Source organism: Hippoglossus stenolepis, chromosome 9, assembly GCF_022539355.2.
Source record: "Hippoglossus stenolepis isolate QCI-W04-F060 chromosome 9, HSTE1.2, whole genome shotgun sequence".
NCBI lineage: Eukaryota > Metazoa > Chordata > Actinopteri > Pleuronectiformes > Pleuronectidae > Hippoglossus > Hippoglossus stenolepis.
Window position 1 is genome coordinate 5,434,467 of NC_061491.1, and position 18,913 is coordinate 5,453,379.

The window sequence follows — 18,913 nt, forward strand, 5'->3', positions numbered from 1 at the left end:
AGAGAGAGAGAGAGAGGGGGAGGGAGGGAGGTTGAGAACCAGTCTAATACATGTGTGAAGGGAATCAGCCGGTAATCGGTGTCAAACAGACGCATCGATCAGATCTGATCTGATCATCGATCCGTGCTCATCGTGTATTTATGATCTGGACTGAAGTGAAGTGTCATGTGCACGGAGGCGGGTTGTTAATGTTGATCTGAGGAGCCTCACACGTGTCGCTCAGCGGGAAGTGGAAACTCTTATTTGCACTTTTCATCTTTTAGCTGGAGCGATTTTATCAGCTCGTTATAAAGATTTACTTTTCCACACTGGGTCCCGAGCATCAAGAAAAACCAGGTGAGTCATTTTAAGTTTGATTCTGCGTGAGATTCTGAGTGTGAATGTTGTGATGTATCTATTATTTATTTATGTATTCATTATGCCTCATGTACACCTTCACCATCCTCTGCCTGCTGCTCTGTGTTCTTACAGACTCACAGTCCAGTTACTACATGTTCACATACAAAGTTTAACATCATAAACCGTGTGTGTCCACTGACCAGCATCTGATCACATGACATGATCAAGCTTTAGATGATGCTGTTGTGTCAAAGTCAACTTTATTGACAATATCTGCCATATGTACAGGACATGGGCAGGATTGAAATGCTGATTCTCTCTGATCCCCGGTGTGGACACAAGAGTTGATATATAAATACTTAACATATAAGTACTCAAACAACATAAGAGCATAACATATAAGTACACAACATATAAGTACTCAAGCTCATGCAACACCAATGCTTTAAAATGATTGTAAGCAGGTTATTTTTTACCCCCCACGTTTATTGGTTGGTTTGCAAGCGAGATTCAGCAAAACCTACCAGACAGATTAGCATGAAACTTTGTGGAAGGATGGGTCAGGGAAGATCACCATACATTTTGATGTGGATCTGGATCAGGGGGTAGAACCATGGGAATTTCTTTTCACTTTCTTTAAAGGGCCAGTGTGCAGGATATAGAGGAATCTCGGCAGAAATTACGTATAATAAGCATAATTGTCTTGTCATTGGTTTGTAATCATCCGACACCAAGAATCATTGTGTTCTCGTTACCTTATAACAACCTGTATATATCTTTGTGCGGAGCGGGTCCTCCCGTTAGACCTCCATGTTTTTACAGTGGCCCAGAACAGACAAACCAAACAATGGCTTTAAAGATGGCTTTTCCATTCTTATCTTTACCAAAAGCCGCTAATGTTTCTTTCTACATGATTGAAAATAGCGGGTGTGGTGAGGTGTATTCATCTGGTTTTAATATCCAACTTTACCACTAGATGCTACACACTGTACCTTTAACTTTGTGAGATAGGGCATTTCCTGACCTTTTAATTGATTTCTCAGAGAATAAAAAAAATCAGGCATACGTAGGAAACTGTTATCTATGAGTGTGGGCAATTTGGTGCAGCTTGATTTAGTTTAAGGGCACTGTTGGGTCTTGGCGGAGGAATGTCACTCTACTTTATTTATGCAAGTTTCTCTAAGAAAAAAGTGTGGTCCCCCTCAGAGTGTGGGGCAAGTAAAGCTTTGTTTCATAATCAACTGAATCTTTATGTTGAAGCTTATATATAAGTTTAAACTTGGTTATGGTGGAGTCAGCTCCTAAGTCAGCCTCAGGCATGTTTGAATCAACCAGGACTAAAGTTGGTCCAGACCAAATCCAGACTGATGAGCCCAGAGCAAAACAAGTCTCATTTTAGGTCTGCAGGAGATCAGGAGGGCAGAGTCTAACACCATATAATAACACAAACATTTAATATAGGAAAGTTGGCTCTTCATCTCCAAGGTATAACATGGTACTAAATGGTCAGAGCGTGATGACAGGTATTGTTGTCTGTGTGTCAGTGTTTGGTTTGGGGACAGAGTCTTGTTGTCAGTTCTGGTTGACACACAGTGTGGTCGCTCTGCCAGCAGCCATGTTGTCACTTTGAGCGAACATCAGCTGCATGCAGTCACACTGTCTGTTATCAGGAAGCTGTAGGTTGGACATGTGCTCCTACTGTGCCTTCTCTGTGGCGCAGCAAGAGAACAATGAGGTGATTTGATTTCTTGGTGTGCTCTCGAAGGGTTTTGGGCAAATCCACTCAAACATTAATAGACCTTAATTTTATTTCATAATTTAAAAGAAACATCTTGCGCATGTGTCATAACATAAAGATATTTCCTGATTTTAGTTTCTCAGCAAAGCTTATGCCATAAATTGTCTAATGTGAACCAGAGTCTGTCTTTAAGAAAGTCCTGACCTCACTATTTCACTAATCCCTGGAGTTTCTCAGTTTCATCATTTCATCTCAGGATAGTTTGTTATTTTATGGTGCATTGCTGGCGTAGTATTCAGATAGATTATTTCCACTACTCTTCCCAGGGGATTTTTGTTTTGGATGCATCTCTGCTGCATCAAACATCATCATTCCACTGCAACATAACGCTGAACTCCATAACATCAGGACAAATGAAGACTGCTGCTCTGAGGATAGAAACCAACAAAAAAGTTATTTGTGAGTCACATAGGATGAAAGGAACATTGGGTATCTAACATCCTTGAAATAACAAGACTTTAGTATCGGTTTGATCCGGCCCGAAGGGAAAAGCCTGACTGGGAGAGCAAAGACCTCTGTGTTCCAGTACAGCTGTTATCTCCTAAAACTCTGCCTAACCCCAAGAAACATTCCCTCTGAGGGAATAATGCACCACAAAAACAGCCGATTTCTGTTCGTGAACCTTTTATGGCAGACGGAATCATGGGTATCACGGAATCTAACTTCAATGTCATGCACTAATTGAGAAGATTAGTGCATGACGGAGGCATGGGAGGAAAAAGGTCTGCACCACGACTGAAGAAAAGATGCATTCATCCAACGACATTTACACATTATAAAACAAGCAGCAGCTGCAAAACCACAGTATGGTTAAATATTATCCTCCAGATGAAATGTTGTTCATCTATGATTTGTCCATCCATCCATCATCCGTTCAGCCGCCCATTTGTCCATCCATCCTTCGATCCATCCGTCCATCTGTCTGTCCGTCCATCCATCCATTTGTCCTATCCTGCATGATATTCCCGTATTTTCACATAATTTCATATCGCATCGTTCCAGTGAAGTCAGACCCTATGGGGTGGAGAGTGGTTTAGACTGAGATGAGAGTATGAAACCATGTGTAGCCCCACAGACACAGAGAAGTTGGTCTGATGATGGGTTGTATTGAGTAGAAATGGAAATATTTTTGGTCTTGAACTTTATCGGGAAGTAACGTGGGAGTGGTAGAATACATTTTTTCCCCAAACAGTGATTTATTTTATTTGGTAGTGAGACAAAACAGTCAAGTTTAAGGACACAATAACGTATATCATTCAATTTTAGGTGAAGACATGTTTTAAGGTTCAGGTTAGAGTAAGTCTCCAGGAAATAAATATAAGACAATGTAATGTCCTCTAAAGTCATGGGAGCACAACTGTGTGTGTGTGTGTGTGTGTGTGTGTGTGTGTAATTTGTTTAGTGGTTTTCGGTTGTTGTGAGTCTGTTTTTATTGTGACCTACCAAGGGACTGCAGCTCTGGTACAACACATCAACTGGTAACTATGGTAAATGTCTGATGTGCGCGTCTGTTGAAATTCACTTCCTTGATTATAAAAGCGTTTCCTCTTTTTCACTTCTGCACCTACCTCTCTATCTGTGGAGACATAAGGTTCCAGTTGGGTTACTGGCATCATCTCAGAGAGGTCCGTGGGAAACTACAGTGAGAGGACGGACCTGAGGAGAGAGGACAGCAGAGCAGCTTTTTAAAATGTTGTTTTCTTTGTTACCAGGAGAGAATGGAGGCGCCTGTGTCCTGTGTCTGGACTGAGAAGGAATGATAGATTATTCTACAGCAGCAATGGTCGTTGAGGCGAGGTTTCCTCCCTCCTCATCAGTGACCTCGCCATTTGTCTCACCATGCCGAAAGACCCTGTCGCCTCCGGCTTTTACATCATCCTGGAACTGCTGATCGCCGGGTTCTCCGTGCTGGGCAATGTGCTGGTCTGCTGGGCCGTGTGCCTCAACAGCAACCTGCAGACCATCACCAACTTCTTCGTGGTGTCGCTAGCGGTGGCTGACATCGCAGTGGGCGTCCTGGCCATCCCTTTCGCCATCGTCATCAGCATCGGGTTCTGCTCCAACTTCTACGGCTGCCTCTTCATCGCCTGCTTCGTGCTGGTTCTCACTCAGAGCTCCATCTTCAGCCTGCTGGCCATCGCTGTAGACCGCTACATTGCAATCAAGATACCGCTCAGGTCAGTGACCCAGAGGACACCCCTCTGAGGACTTACTGAATTAGTTAGATATCAGTCAGAGAAAAACAGAGAAAGGTTTGGTATCACTAGGCATAAGCGATATGGCCAAAAATTATATCAAGATAAAAAATGTCATATCAGTTGATATTGATAATTATCATAATACATGTCATATTATTAATTCTGTTTAATATAAAGACTGATTTTAGCTCCTGAGGGAAGGTTGTGGTTTTAAACTCTTCTATGTGTTATAACCTTTGTTGTATTACAGTTGATGACATTTTATTGCCATAATCATTAATATTGTTTTCTCTCACAAGCCTAAATAACTAATTCTGATCGACACCATTTATCAATTTAATAAATTATTAATTAATGCTTTACAGATCAGTAATAAATCAAATTTCTGTCAGCAGGTTGTGAAAACCCCCTGATTTACTTGAACTAATATCTATTTACTGTCAACGTGTTCTAGGCAGACTTGATAGAATAATGATTTACTAATATAGATTCCTACAGACGAGACCTGGGCTGGCTATAAACACTTATAACAGCATTTTATTAACAATGACAGAAGTTAACAACCACCAAAAAAAGGAAAAACAAGGCATCACAAAAGTTGTACTAAATATTTTAATTAATAACTGATATATAAAGTATTACCACATTATACATTAGCTATAACTACAGTAAGACCTCCAGTTGAAACTATATAAAAAGGTTGCTGTAAAGGTTCTTTATTGTGGAAGAAAAAAATAAGAGCGTAAAATAACCTTAAAGAAAAAGAACACATTTAAAATGTCCCGTAATGTATTTTTCTTTAGCTTTTTTTTTCTTGCTCCCAGGCAGCGTGGGTCTCTCAGTAGAACTTCATATTTCATCTCAGACTATCAGCAAAGACATATCATCTGAAGTGTGTCCAGAAATGGCGTCTCCCACGAGACCACGTCCCCAAAGAGCAATCGAAAGGAATATTGCTCTAATTGCTTATACAGACTGTGCGACCCTCTTGTAAGCCCCTGTGTAATCTGACTTTATGATTTAACTGTTAAAACACATTGGCTCATCTGGCTGTTTATGCTGAACGACAGCTTGGAACTCATTCCCTTCGGGTGGTCTCCAACCATTAAACCTGTTGTCTGATGACATGCTGACCGGCAGTGATGCTGTTGCTCAACCTCAGAGCTGTATGGAGATCTATCTTCCTGTTTTTCACTCTTCTTCTGCTGAAGATCCATGAGGATTTGTGTGCGTTTGTTTTCTGCGTCCCTGATGTAGGCGGTTGTTTTTGCAGCATTAACCTTTGCACTTTAACATCTTAAGAATGTAATAGAAACAAGCCAAAGGTCTCAGCTGCTCTCCCACACTGTGCTACGGCTGCACTCAAAATAGACTCTTCCTTTGAGGAGTCCTGAAAGGCTTTGTTTATTTATTCTTTCTCCTTTAGTTCCGGGACGAGAAGTGATTCCACCGAGAAACCAGATGAGGGCGATATTAAAATGCTGAGGACTAAATATTATTCATTCCATGCATGTTATTGTCGGAAGCTTATTTGATTAATCTTTGTATAGTGCCAAATCAAAACGTACATTATGTTAAGTAAATAGCAAATGGTCTATTTTTGGATGAAAACTAAAAGCGCTTTACAGTACAATGTATCTATGTGCAGATTATCATACATCAATCACACACTGCCTGCACAGCTGTCAGGGGCAATTTGGGACACTTCGACAAACGGAATGAGGGGGAACGGGGATCAAACCGCCGACCTTCTGGTTAGAGGACGATCTGGAAAAGGGGAGAGACCAGGAACAGTCATATTAAAGCTCTGTCAGACTGGTTGTTATAATGGAAATAAAAATATAAGTAGTACTTAACCGACAGCCTGCGGCCAATAATATCTGTCCCACCAGATCATTTTGATCATTTGATTATTTGTATTTCATCATAACTTACCGACATTCACGGCAGCAACTTTCATAGAATCACTTCTTCTTTAGCAATTAGTCTACGAAGTAAAAGCACAACATTGCAGTGCTTTATATCGAGCTGAATTAAGGAGCTTTTATTTTGAAAAGTTGTGAACTTGGGTCGGTGGCTTAACCTCTGAACATGTAATGTATGAAAAAATAACAGCAGTTAAGTAAATCATTCAAACTTATATAGTATATCAACCACACACGTGACCAGTAATAAAGATGACTATAAAATCTTCAATGCAGATAAACCAGGTAGGATGAACACAAAGTTTTCTAACTACACTCTGCACCATAGACTATAAAAAAAGCTCCTCACACAACGTCCAGCACAGAAACAATAAAAGTGAGGAGGACTCACTAATGACAAAGTATAAATCTGAAGTAGCTCTGGAGCATTAACACACGACAAGAGAACAGTCGATTCCATATAGACTAAACAGGTTTAGAAAGGTCATTGCAATAGTATTATAAATTTAGATTTAATACATTTAAAAGACCCATTACGCTGTCAGTTTCGAGCTGACAGACACAGCGGATGCTTGACGGCTGTGTCATCTCCCTCCCCAGGTACAACAGTTTGGTGACAGGCCAGCGGGCTCGAGGCATCATCGCCATCTGCTGGGTTTTCTCCATCATCATCGGTCTGACCCCAATGATGGGCTGGCACAGGCTGCCTGAGGAGGGCAACGGCACCGACTGCGCACCCGGCCTGATGGAGTGCCTGTTCGAGAAGGTGGTGGACATGGAGTACATGGTCTACTTCAACTTCTTTGCCTGCGTTCAGATTCCTCTGCTGCTGATGTTGGCCATCTACCTGCGTATCTTCATGGCCGCTCGTTACCAGCTCAAGCTGATCGAGGTGAAGGCCGCTCACGGGGAGAAGTCGCGCTCTACACTGCAGAAAGAGGTGCAGGCCGCCAAGTCTCTGGCCATCATTGTAGGGCTGTTTGTTGTCTGCTGGCTGCCTTTACACATCATCAACTGCTTCACCCTCTTCTGTCCCAAATGTCATCGTCCTCCGGCCTGGATCATGTATGTGGCCATTATCCTCTCTCACGCCAACTCTGTGGTCAACCCCTTCATCTATGCCTACAGAATCCGGGAGTTCCGGAAGACCTTCCGTAGGATTATCCAGCGCCACATCCTTGGACGGCAGGAGCTGTTGGAGAGTGGCAGCAGTAAACGCAACTCCACTCGCAACAGCATCACAGACTCCATCAGGCTCAAGGCGAACAGCCTCAGCTTTCAACTTTTCACTGAGCACAGCAGCGGCAGCAACTGTGAAAGGTCCTACAGCTGCCCTGCTCACATCTCTGCTGTAGGGGGAGGACTCTTGGCGGTATCTAACCCCTCTCTGTCAGTCATCATCTCCCACTGTCCTAAGATGGAGCTGTGTCCACTGCAGACCCTCAGACAAACTCAGATCCCAGTGGGTCATCACCTACAGTATGGGGAGCAGCAGTGTGACTGCAGCGGACCTGTAGTCAGGGAGGATAAGGACCAGGTTGCATCACTGTTCAATAAACACGACAGGAAGAGCTACTGTGGTGAGGTGGCGAAGGTTTCCTGATGCAGTGGAGGGGGGTTAACTGATGCTGCTTTCAGACATGCACTGGATTTTATCCTAAGTTGCTGTATGTAAAAATGCAAATGCCCAAGTGTGAGGCTCTGGACTTTCTGGAGTTTCTCCGGACAGCCCCATAGTAAAAACTCTGGATAACGTCCTAATGAGCAGATGTGAGAAAACAGCAGGAGAACCTCCACAGGATTCACCGCGATCAAGTGAGCATGTTGATGACGTTTCTAACAACCGATGGACGCAAAAATGAACACAACAGATGATGTACACCATCAGTGAGATGACTTAAATCTCTCTCTCTCTCTCTCTCTCTCTCTCTCTCTCTCTCTCTCTAATTTAAACCTTAATAAGAGTCTATAAGCACTGCTAGTTTCCCAAAGAGTTTGTGCTGCTTCACAGAAGTGGTTTAAACTCACTGAGCCACTTCTAACTTTAGGGTGTAGAAACTTCAAGCTTCTAATTTCAGCAGAGGAGAAAACACTGAACACTTTCTCTTCCTCTTTGCAAATGCGTGTTTTTTAATGTCCAATGAAAATGCAAAACCCACCAAAGCTCAGCCAAATATGGACCTCGAGTAATGTCTGTCTTGAAGGTTGAGAGAATGTCCCATAGTCACTGGATGTAGATGTGAATCATGCCACTTCTGATGTGAACGGGCCTCGGGCTGCAGATAAACGTATCTGATTCATAAATATTTTACATTTTAAGGGATGTGGATATAAAGTCTTTGTCTGATGGATTTTATCTTGTGCAGCCATCATGGAGTACGAGCAGAGGATTGTTTCTTCAGCTGTAATGCATCATCACCCATTTATAGCCTCACCCCATCCTAAGGCCCTGCACGGTGCACAGACAGCGCCACCAACCTGTACAGCAAAGTATCTGCAAATGTTAAAGGTTTTTTACTTTCACCCTTTATTTTACATCATGATTTCAGCTGTTTGGCAGCGACTTACGTGCACTCCCAACACAGATGAATGGATTGTGATTATGTTTAGGGCTCGATGCTGTTTCTCTTTGGACTAAAAATAATTAAGGACTGTACATGTGTTAATATTAAAAATTTCACATTTTTAAAAGCATAAACGTCAAAGTTGTTGATGTGATGCTGATTTGTAACCTTGTGTTTGCTCAGTGGGACCATGTGACTTGATTGTGTGCTTATTTAAGTATGACATAGTTTGAGGAGTGATGGAGGGATGGTTTGATATGGATTGTAAATGATTTGAGACTTAAATCAAACTGATGGAAGATTTTTTGTCCCTCCTCAGTCCAGTGCAGCTATCACCTTCTGTGAGGAGGTTGGCACAAAGTTCTGTCTTTAAATAAATGGCTTTATGTTTTCAATGTGTACTTACTGTATTTACATTATTCAGTAGATTTATGAACTTCTCAACATGCAGCCAGACTCATGTTTCATATAAGATCTGATACTTCACAGAATTTAGTCACAGTTCTGGTTTGCTCATTCTGGGAAATACTTCATTAAGTCGAACTATCTTTGGAGGTCTTTATTTTCTCAGCTTCCGCTGGAGTTTCCCTTGTGAGTTCAGGTTACAGGGCTCAGAGTTGTCTTTTTGAAAGCTTCCCCTGGGGTCTTTAATGCTTTTTGAAAGATTCGCCACAGAGACCTCCCGAGTCTTCGCACTCGGCCGCTGTCTTGTGTGGCAACATCTTGTCCCCCTCAGCGGCGTCCTTGCAAGATTATCATTCAGAAATATCATGCTGTTTCACCTCTATCCAATGAGGAAACTCAACTGCATAAAAAAAACATAAATTGTTGCCGCTCTAATAATGTTTTTTTTATTGACAATATTCTGAAATTTTGGGAAAAACACTCAAAGATCGATAACATACTTAAGTCTGTCGTAAATATGCAGCATTTTAGCATAAAGACCGGACACAGAGGGAAATCAGAAAGTATTTTTTCTTGCAAACTGAATAGTAATGTTTGGCTGCCTCCAGAGTCAAGATTAAAACTGGATTCAGTGTTGGGCTGGGCCGTTAAACCCATTAGTTCCAATCTGTGACGGGAAACAATAAAACCTCTTTTTTTCACTCAGTCTTGACATCAGTGTCTAAAAAGAGGCTGTAAAGTCCAGTGTTGGTCTCCATGGATACAAGCAACAGGCGTCCCTTGTCCTCTTTTTTTTTAAAGACTTTTGAAAAGGAGAAGAAGAAGAAGAGGAGGATGCAACGTGTGTGTTTGTGTGAGTGGTTCTTTGTGTATGTGTGTGTACATTATCCAGGCCACTTCATAGAGCCTCTCCCTCAGAGCCGAGTCTTTGTCACAAAGCATCACTGACTTAACAACCGCTGTTGTTGCTCTGTGAGTCCAGTCTGAGCTCGTTCCTCTCTGGACTCTTTGGAATAAACAGCCGCTTCAGATTCCAGGTCGAGGCTGCATCAGAGGAGTTAAACTACAGGAGCAGAACATGTTTGTCACTATTCTGTTTGGAGGTTAGTAAAGTTAGATGCATCCATTCTGTCTGGTTTGAAAACATTGTTCTGTCCATGTAAAAAAAAAAGCAAGATTAGACCTGGTATTTAAAGTATGATTATGTATTTGAATGTGCTGGAACACGTCTGAACTACAGTAAATGTGTCAGTTAGTGGTTGCTTTGATTTAGCCCTCAGTATTTATTGTGAACTGGTTTGTTTTGTGAGAGCACAGAGAGAGCAAACGTGTGTTATGAAATAATCAAAGTTCAGATCTGAATGTTAAGTGTTTGTATCTGTAATGTTTGAAATGTCTTGACAGACAGCAGGATGGAAATGTTCAATCTGAACTGTAAGCTGATAAACTTCATACGCCATGTAAAGGAGAGGTGTGGTCTGGACTTTAAAGGTGAATGTTTTAGTGGACTGCAGTCTTGTTCATTTCCACTGGGGACAGGGGGGGGTCACACGTCCTCCTCACAAAATCCTTCTTGGATGGATGGATGGATGGATGGATGGATGGATGGATGGATGGATGGCCGTCAAATTGAGTCACTCTTTGATGTAGGAAGAAACTAAAACCAAGATGGTGTTTGTGTAGAGTGTGTGGACCTGATGGACAGCAGTGGTTCACTGATGAACTTAGAGGACAAGCAGCACAGTGTGGCTCCGGCCAGCAGCATGTTGGTCCAGAGACAATACTACGTCCTCCTACACGTCTGCCGTAAGTCTGATGTCTGTCCATCCGTCCGTCCATCCATCCATCCATCCATCCATCCATCTCTACATCCATCTGTACATCCATCTGTACATCCATCTGTCCATCCATCCGTCAATCCATACATCCACCGATCCATCCAGCCTTCCATCCACCCATCAGCAGAAATTGAAATGCACAAATGCCCATTTATTAAATAAAATGTATCTAATATAATATAAACATAATATAATAGATCTATAACATCACTGGCCTGAAAAGTTTAATTGCAAGATTAGATATTTGAAAAGGCCAACAAGTATGGTGCATTGTACCAATAATGTTTGACAAGTAATTATAAGGTTCCTGTCCAACCCTAAATGGAGCTTTGCAAAGAAACTTTAAATGAATGGTTCTTCATGATTTGCTCATGACAGTATTGTACATTAACAAAAAGTATATTTCAGTGTCAAGTTATTAGAATTCATGACTTTACTTTCCTCCAGGAGATGAAGATACTGGAGGTCGGAAATATGTGTCTCTCTTGAACAACTACAGCCAGAGTCATCCTGAGTTAACAGGTGAATACTCACATCACAGCAGAGGAACTGTACTGACTGACCAGTAGACCAGTAGTAGTGGAGTGGCTCTCTGAGGCCTCCTGGTGGTCAAAATGTACCTCAGTTTATGTTTGTCATGTCTTCTGATGCAGAGTTGTTGAGGAAACTAACAAACCCCAACACGGAGCAAGACAGACAGATCAGAGGACGGACACAGAGGGGATTACCTGTCAGACAAACCAGGAGCAAGAACATCTCTGAGAACAACAAGAGCCACAGAATGAAATAGTCACTACACACTTTTCTGTCAGATTTCTGTCTGACACTTTTCTATCGAGGAACTGACAGAAAACCTGACTCATGCATCCACTGAATGACTCATCAGAAATAGAAATTGAGGCCTATGTTCCCTTGCTACTAACTGACTGAGTAGTTCTGTATTAAAATATAAGTTCACAGTATCTTTAACAGTATTAATGTAATAATGCTTTGAAAAAATATCTTGCCAAGCTTATTTGTGCTTATTTGTGTCTATTCCCCAAACCTCTGAGCAACCTGATGGTGGATGTTGCGAGGAACTCCCTGCATAAATAAATAGATATGTAACTTCCAACTCAATAGCAGCAGCATCTGTATCCAGATGTAAATCAGGTAGAAGAACAACAGCATGAAGATTACATTTTGTTATATTAAACAGTAGCAGAAAGAATATTCAAAAACGTCAGCAGAATGTGACAATAATACCATAGAAAATTACAATAAAGTAAAAGTAAATAAAAATGAATTGTTCTCAGAATGAAAAAATACCATGACATCATAGATTTACTGGCAGAATGCTTTTGGCTTTGTTATCGACAGACCACTGATGCTACATTTGCTGTCTGTCTGTTTGCCTGTGCACCTGAAGATTCATGTTTGCATGGAGTCAGCATGTGTTTGTGATTTCCTCACCAGACATTTAACAATGGATCTAAATCAGAACTGTCAGTGGTCCCACAAAACTGTGGGGTTAGTTTTCAGTGTGAGACGTGACCAGGATCAGTGGGATTCACTGGTTGGACATAGTGAGTGTAATTAATGCAAAACTGTTGGATTAGCAAAAATATAAAATGAATAGAAGGATTTCATAACTGCAATAAACTCAAATCACACTGTGAAAATATGTTGGATGTATGTAAAATACTCTAATGTTAGTCGGGATTTAAAAAGTAGACAAATTCTGAAATGAAAAAAGGACTTTGAGAGATGACTGAAGGATCTACTGACACATGGTGAAACACTGTGATGTGAGGATTTGTAAACACAAGGAGCCAGAGATGTAGCACAGTTTAGTGAAAACCTTTTTGTGTTTTGGGTAAAGCTGCTTCTGTTGTTATGATATGTTGTATTAATTATGTTGTATTAATTATGTCGTATTAAAGTTCTGTTTTGTTTGAAAACATGCTGTGTAAGTACTTTGCATATATTTATATAGTGCACATATATGTAAACGTGTAAATGTGTTATAAACTATATATATATATCATTTGATAAATTGGATTAACTATGTTGTATTAAAGTGATTATTTTCAGTCTGAGAACATTAAGTGCAGTAACTGAGTGTGATTAGTTGAATCAAAAGTCACTGAGAGTCATCTGTGGTTCAGTTGATTCATTATGAACGGAGTTGTGTATTTACAGATGTAAACATGTGTTTGTACTTTGAACTTTGTACCAACAACCACCTCATGCTCCTGACTCAGGCGGCGGGCGCCTCCTAGCGGCAGCGACAGTTGGGACAGTCCGCGGCGCAGAGCAGGCTCTTCGTTTCCACACAAACAACTGTGTCAGTCTCCCTGAAGACACGTGCAGGTTATATAAGCAGTGAGACAGTTAACCAACAGACAGCACCGACACAGAGGACCGTACAGCCGCAGCCGTGAAGCAGAGAATCCGAACAAAGCGCAACATGTCGGCGTGTGAGTTCGAGTCCCTGGAGGAGTGTCTGCGGAGTCACCTGCCTCCCGCGGAGCTGTCTGAGGTCTCCAGGATCCTGTTCGGGAGGGAGACTACGTGAGGAGCAATGTCACATTACTATTAAGATATTATTAAAGTGCTCTGTTTGTACCGGGCGGTCAGTTGGTATTAAGTTGAATGGACTTTGGTCTGTGTGCTCAGAGCTGCAGTAACACACACAACCACTACAAAGTTTCAAACTTTACACAAATAGGCCTCACAACTTTATATCTGCCTGTCACTCAGTAGTACTTGTGTTGAGAACACGCAGACTGAACCTGCGGAGCTGCACCAGTCCACATATGGGTCATGAATGGGTCACATGTGCATTAATCCACCAGGGGGGAAATGCACTGAAGAAGAGGGGGAACACAAACTAGGCCTGCAACTGCAACTATTTTCACCTCGATTCATCTGCAGATTGTTTCAATTGTTTTGTTGGTTTCAATCTAGTGTCAAATCAGACCGACTCCAGGAAAGTGGCACAACAGTCTCCTGTTTTGTTCATTTTGTAATGTTTGTGTTTAAAGAAGTAAAGCCTTTAAAATAATTTTACTATTTACTTTTAAACTCTTAAAAACGCCTTGTTTTGAAGTTTGATTCTCCTTAGCTTCTCTTAACTTTGCAGGGTAGAGGTGAGCAGGTTCCCAGAGCCACTGAATCATTAACAGCTTATACTGCACGTCTATTGATTTTCTTCCCTAGTTTTGGCAGAAAAGTGCTAAACTCCTAAAGGAGAGACAGTGAGTGCATTATAAACCAATTTCATTGCAACCATATATAATCAGTCATTATTTTTCTGCAAATGCAATCTATTATTAATTTGGTGCCAATATTTGAAGTAGACATAAAGATATAATGAATAAAACAATAGCATTGTTTTGGTTGTTAGAGAAAGGCACCAACTCTTATTCAATATTCAGTGGAGTGGCTACATTTTATATTGTGCATTTCAAAAAGAATTAGATACTCTGAAAATTCAAATAACTTTATTGGAAAATAAGCTATTATGATTTGACCATGTAACTTAAACAACAGGACTTGAGTATCAGTTCTTCTTGTTAAATGCTTTTCATTGGACCAGTGACCCTGTGTTAATGTACATATGACAGATAAAACATGAAATTGAAATGTAACAGTTTCCACATATAACTTTTTAATAAGCACGCTGTCAAATTACATGTACTAAATTAAGATTGTAGATTGAAGATTGTATTCACAGAAAAAAAGTTATTGATATCATATCGAAGTGGACATAAGGGTTCATGGTGGCTCATATATCACTCTTGTTTAGTTGTTTTAGACCTTTTTACCAAAGTTAGGGCCTTATAGAAATAAGATTGTGTGCTGTACATGTTTGTCCCTCTTTCCTACAAAGATTGAGGAGGCTGGTAACAATTCTTCAGATATCGATACTAAGATACCCTCGATACAGAGTTTTTGAAGTTTTTGAAGTCTGAAATTATTTGACATGGAAAGACCCATAAGAGAATTCTATAGGCAACATATTCAAATTACTTATGTCCAACAACTGTCCAAAACTACATTTACTGACTAATTTGACGAATAAAAGCTGATGTCCGTGGAGCTACAACCTGTTAGTGTTTGTCATTTTCTTCTTGATGTCTGAACTGACTGATGATCAAAATATTAGTTGGTTTATTTTCTGTCGACTAATGATGTCAAAGGCTTTGCTGACTTCTCACTATAGACTTAAAGCCACGGCCTGAGAAACACTGATGAAAGACTTGTAAGACTGTACTTTGTTGTGTTGGTGGGAATTAACGTTAAATCTTCTGCCCGTCACAGGAAGCTGGAGCTCCCGGCCTGTGCTGTGGACGCCGCCTCTGAACGTGACTTTGAGCTGAAGGGTTATGGGTTTGAAGCTGCTCTGGAACAGCTGAGGCCGGCGAGGAGGATCCGGGTGGGACTCATACAGCACCACATTGTCCTGCCCACTGACGCACCCATCCTGGACCAGGTCAGGACTCATGTGACTGATCAAAACCGAGAGACGTGTTTGTGTTGTGAGATGTTTGATAGAATGGATTTCTTCTTAACCCAGTTGATGTGACCAGTGTGATACTGTGGATGTTCCCTCCACAGATCAATGCCATGCACAGCCGGGTCGGTGAAATGGTCGAGGTGGCGGCCATGTGTGGTGTGAACATCATCTGCTTTCAGGAGACCTGGAGTGTGTACTTCCATGAGTCGCAATAACAGCTGTAAAATAATATGTTCATTCACATTGCAAATCAGATGATCCATATAAAACAAACGGGCATGTTTCTGTTGACAGCCATGCCCTTTGCTTTCTGCACCCGTGAAAAAGAACCATGGACGGAGTTTGCGGAGTCAGCTGAAGAGGGAAACACCACGCGCTTCTGCCAGGAGGTGAGGCTACGGGAACACAGGTCTGCTACAGGGTCACAGATATGATCCACTGCAGGGGCAAGTCTGAAAACACTGTTATTCTGTTATTAGCTGGCCAAAAAATACAACATGGTGGTTATTTCCCCAATCCTGGAGCGGGAGGAGATGCACAACACTCTTTGGAACACAGCAGTGGTGATCTCCAACTCTGGAAATGTACTGGGAAAGAGCAGGAAGCATCATATTCCCAGGATTGGAGACTTTAATGAGGTGGGTGGATGTTCTCCTTCTAACTGTTGGATCCACAGTCAAACTGCAGTGTTCACTGTTTTTGTTACAGTCTACATATTACATGGAGGGCGACACCGGCCACACAGTGTTCCAGACACAGTTCGGTAAGATAGCTGTGAATATCTGCTACGGGCGGCATCACCCTCTGAACTGGTTCCTGTACAGTATGAATGGAGCTGAGATCATCTTCAACCCCTCAGCTACTGTGGGAGCCCTCAGGTAAAAGACTGAATCGAGAAAGGTCCCGTTCAGACCTGATATTAACATCTGTCCTGAGAGATCTGATCTGGTCAGCGTTAAGTTTGTCTGTTGATAGATGTGTCTGTTGTTGATGTTTGTGTTTGGGTGCTTTGAGACATGAGCTTAGTGCTGACCAGTAATGACCAGATCCCTCAGGACGAATGCTTACCAGGTCTGAACAGGGTCTAAGTATCATTAACATGCTGCAGGTTAATACAACCAGACTCCTGTCTGCGCACTGTGTGGGTCCCTGGACCCCTGGTTGCAATGTTATTATAACCTGATGCAAATTTTGTATACATTTGTTGATATATATTAATATGTTATATGTACTTTAATAATATTTGTTGTTTATTTTTAACAGTGAGCCCATGTGGCCTATAGAGGCCAGGAATGCAGCAATAGCCAACCACTGTTTTACTTGTGCAATCAACCGTGTGGGGACAGTAGGTTCACTCTCATCTGTCTGTTATAATACACATATTGTACATGATTCATGCACAGCATTTATAATCATGTAAAAAACGGGATGTTTGCATTGTTCTCTCCAGGAAACTTTCAAAAGTGAATTCACATCTGGTGATGGAAAAAAAGGTGCAAGATTTATTTCCTTCAATTCAGAATTCTTTCTTTTTATTTAAATTGTGATTATGGTTTAATAGATAACCTCAATGTTACTAAACATAAGTCTGTAACCATGTAGCTAACTGGTCCTTTAAATGTATCTACAGGGCAAGTGAAGAGAATAAACGTTCAAATAAACTAGAAATAAGTCATCAGTCAGAAATAATCAATAAATGTGCAATTTTGTAATGTTACAAGTCTATTTTGACCTCTGCTGTTATATAATTATCTATTTATCATGACCAGGATTCATTTTCTCATTAGTAGAATACATATTCCTTTTTCATTACAGATTTTATCTTAAAAAAAAGATTATAGTGTTTTTACAACTTTTTTGTTTCAGTTTAATATCCTAACAATGTATGATTTCAGGTCAGCTGCTGTATAGTTTTTCATTTACTGATTGGTTTATTTAATACTTTCCTGGTCACAGAGTTGTGGTCTCACATACATTGAGCAGCTATGTGCATTAATACGAGTACCAGTGAAAGACGTGTCTCCTGACTTTCTGCAGCTCACCATGACTTCGGACTCTTCTATGGATCCAGTTACGTGGCTGCTCCTGACGGCAGCCGCACCCCGGGCCTCTCTCGGACCCGTGACGGGCTGCTAGTGGTGGAGATGGATCTCAACCTGAACAGACAAATCAGCGATAAATGGAGTTTTAAGGTTAAGGCAGCTAATCCTTGCATTTTCAAAAGCTGTGGTCATAAAAATGTATGGAGTTAATTAAGCTCATTCATCTCAGCTCGTATTGTAAGTGTCGTTGGGAGGTTTTATATACAAGCTCAAGTTTTTAAGAGATTTACACACACATACGTCACGGGACAATTCAGAGAGAAATATAGTACATTTTACTACACTGCAGTATTCAACAGCTATAATATATAGATAGAAGGCTGTTGGTTTTTACTTGCAGTTTAGTTTATTCTGCTTGGGTGAACACTGTTGTGATAAACTAACATGTACTGTCACTGTATGCTTCCTCTGCAGATGACTGGGAGGTACGCTGAATACGCAGAGGAACTCACCAGGGCTGTCAGACATGATTTTAAACCCAACATAGTGAAGGAGTAGACATTACACACGTTTACTGTCGGCCATATCAGAATGAAACACACCAAGTTACATTTTGTGTTCATCGTCATAATAAAGTGTGTGTGACTGATTCACAGTGTCAATGTTTCACCTCATAAAACTAGATGAAATCAAACCATGGCCCTGTTCTGAGTCATCTGGATTTGATTGATTCCAGCTTTGAATTCATGTGGGTTGTTGTTTGAGGAAACAGTTTAGCAAAGCCAAGTAAATTTTGACAAACAATCAAAGGTTTAACTTTATGTTGTGGGTTAATGCTAAATGCTACAACTCATTCCAACAGTAACACAACAGTCAGAGTCAGTGAACTGGCTTAGTGATGTCACTTAGTAACGTCATTACACAGCTGCATCTGTCTTCAGTTTGTTTGCTGCTGTAAGCCACTGGTCATATCCGACCACGTCAAGCTGTAGCAGCAGTAAAGGTCCTTTATTACTTATGAATTCAAGTTTTCATCAGTAACAGTAAAAACTTCAGACTTTCCAGTGTGAGCACCAGACAATCACTTTACTTTCCTCAGGAGGCACAAGAAGAAAAAGGTCAAAATAATCATCAATTCAAATGACACTATTTTGGAATATGTGGACATGTACATCCGTCTGCCCAGTTAGCAGCGTTTCACATGTTAGGGTGGGTGGGGACAATCACACATTTGTTTTTAGAAAACAATTATGACAAATCCTCACATTATAAATTTACTGTCAGAAACTGAGCAAAAGAAAGG

At 41.1% G+C, this 18,913-nt stretch overlaps 3 protein-coding genes and 1 long non-coding RNA gene across 5 annotated transcripts; 3 read left to right on the top strand and 1 right to left on the bottom strand.

The window, feature by feature from the left end:
* Positions 1-26: 26 nt before the first annotated feature.
* Positions 27-9,219, top strand: adora2aa (adenosine A2a receptor a). Of its 2 annotated transcripts, XM_035166940.2 has the most exons (3): positions 27-336; positions 3,850-4,314; positions 6,861-9,219. In XM_035166940.2, the coding sequence occupies exons 2-3, from the start codon at positions 3,977-3,979 to the stop codon at positions 7,861-7,863; spliced, it is 1,341 nt and encodes a 446-aa protein (XP_035022831.1). In that variant the 5' UTR covers positions 27-336; positions 3,850-3,976; the 3' UTR covers positions 7,864-9,219. The 2 variants fall into 2 exon arrangements, with proteins under 2 accessions (XP_035022831.1, XP_047197453.1); XM_047341497.1 differs by lacking the exon at positions 27-336 and having other exon boundaries at positions 3,677-4,314.
* Positions 3,059-4,250, bottom strand: LOC118115641. Its single transcript, XR_004697590.2, has 3 exons — positions 3,976-4,250; positions 3,706-3,793; positions 3,059-3,151 (listed from the first exon to the last, which is right to left on the bottom strand). It is a non-coding gene; the product is annotated as an uncharacterized LOC118115641 (long non-coding RNA).
* An 805-nt stretch (positions 9,220-10,024) lies between the features above and the next one.
* Positions 10,025-13,007, top strand: LOC118115268 (uncharacterized protein C22orf15). The gene is made up of 5 exons (XM_035166337.2): positions 10,025-10,332; positions 10,634-10,720; positions 10,913-11,035; positions 11,515-11,589; positions 11,721-13,007. Exons 1-5 carry the CDS (start codon positions 10,308-10,310, stop codon positions 11,855-11,857), a joined length of 447 nt encoding a protein of 148 aa, XP_035022228.1. The 5' UTR covers positions 10,025-10,307; the 3' UTR covers positions 11,858-13,007.
* Positions 13,008-13,330: 323 nt separating this feature from the next.
* On the top strand, positions 13,331-18,260 carry upb1 (ureidopropionase, beta). The gene is made up of 10 exons (XM_035165796.2): positions 13,331-13,620; positions 15,373-15,544; positions 15,670-15,757; positions 15,863-15,957; positions 16,048-16,206; positions 16,277-16,446; positions 16,832-16,913; positions 17,019-17,061; positions 17,606-17,760; positions 18,085-18,260. Exons 1-10 carry the CDS (start codon positions 13,517-13,519, stop codon positions 18,166-18,168), a joined length of 1,152 nt encoding a protein of 383 aa, XP_035021687.1. The 5' UTR covers positions 13,331-13,516; the 3' UTR covers positions 18,169-18,260.
* The last annotated feature ends 653 nt before the right edge of the window (positions 18,261-18,913 follow it).

Excerpts from the sequence above, each read along its gene's own strand:
- LOC118115268 (XM_035166337.2), top strand. The coding sequence starts at position 10,308 with ATGTTTGTCACTATTCTGTTTGGAG. Across the intron at positions 10,333-10,633 it reads TGTCACTATTCTGTTTGGAG|ACAGCAGGATGGAAATGTTC; the intron begins GTTAGTAAAGTT and ends ATGTCTTGACAG. Across the intron at positions 11,036-11,514 it reads CGTCCTCCTACACGTCTGCC|GAGATGAAGATACTGGAGGT; the intron begins GTAAGTCTGATG and ends ACTTTCCTCCAG.
- adora2aa (XM_035166940.2), top strand. The coding sequence starts at position 3,977 with ATGCCGAAAGACCCTGTCGCCTCCGGCTTTTACATCATCCTGGAACTG. Across the intron at positions 4,315-6,860 it reads GCAATCAAGATACCGCTCAG|GTACAACAGTTTGGTGACAG; the intron begins GTCAGTGACCCA and ends CTCCCTCCCCAG.
- upb1 (XM_035165796.2), top strand. The coding sequence starts at position 13,517 with ATGTCGGCGTGTGAGTTCGAGTCCCTGGAGGAGTGTCTGCGGAGTCAC. Across the intron at positions 15,545-15,669 it reads ACGCACCCATCCTGGACCAG|ATCAATGCCATGCACAGCCG; the intron begins GTCAGGACTCAT and ends TTCCCTCCACAG. Across the intron at positions 16,447-16,831 it reads GCTACTGTGGGAGCCCTCAG|TGAGCCCATGTGGCCTATAG; the intron begins GTAAAAGACTGA and ends TATTTTTAACAG.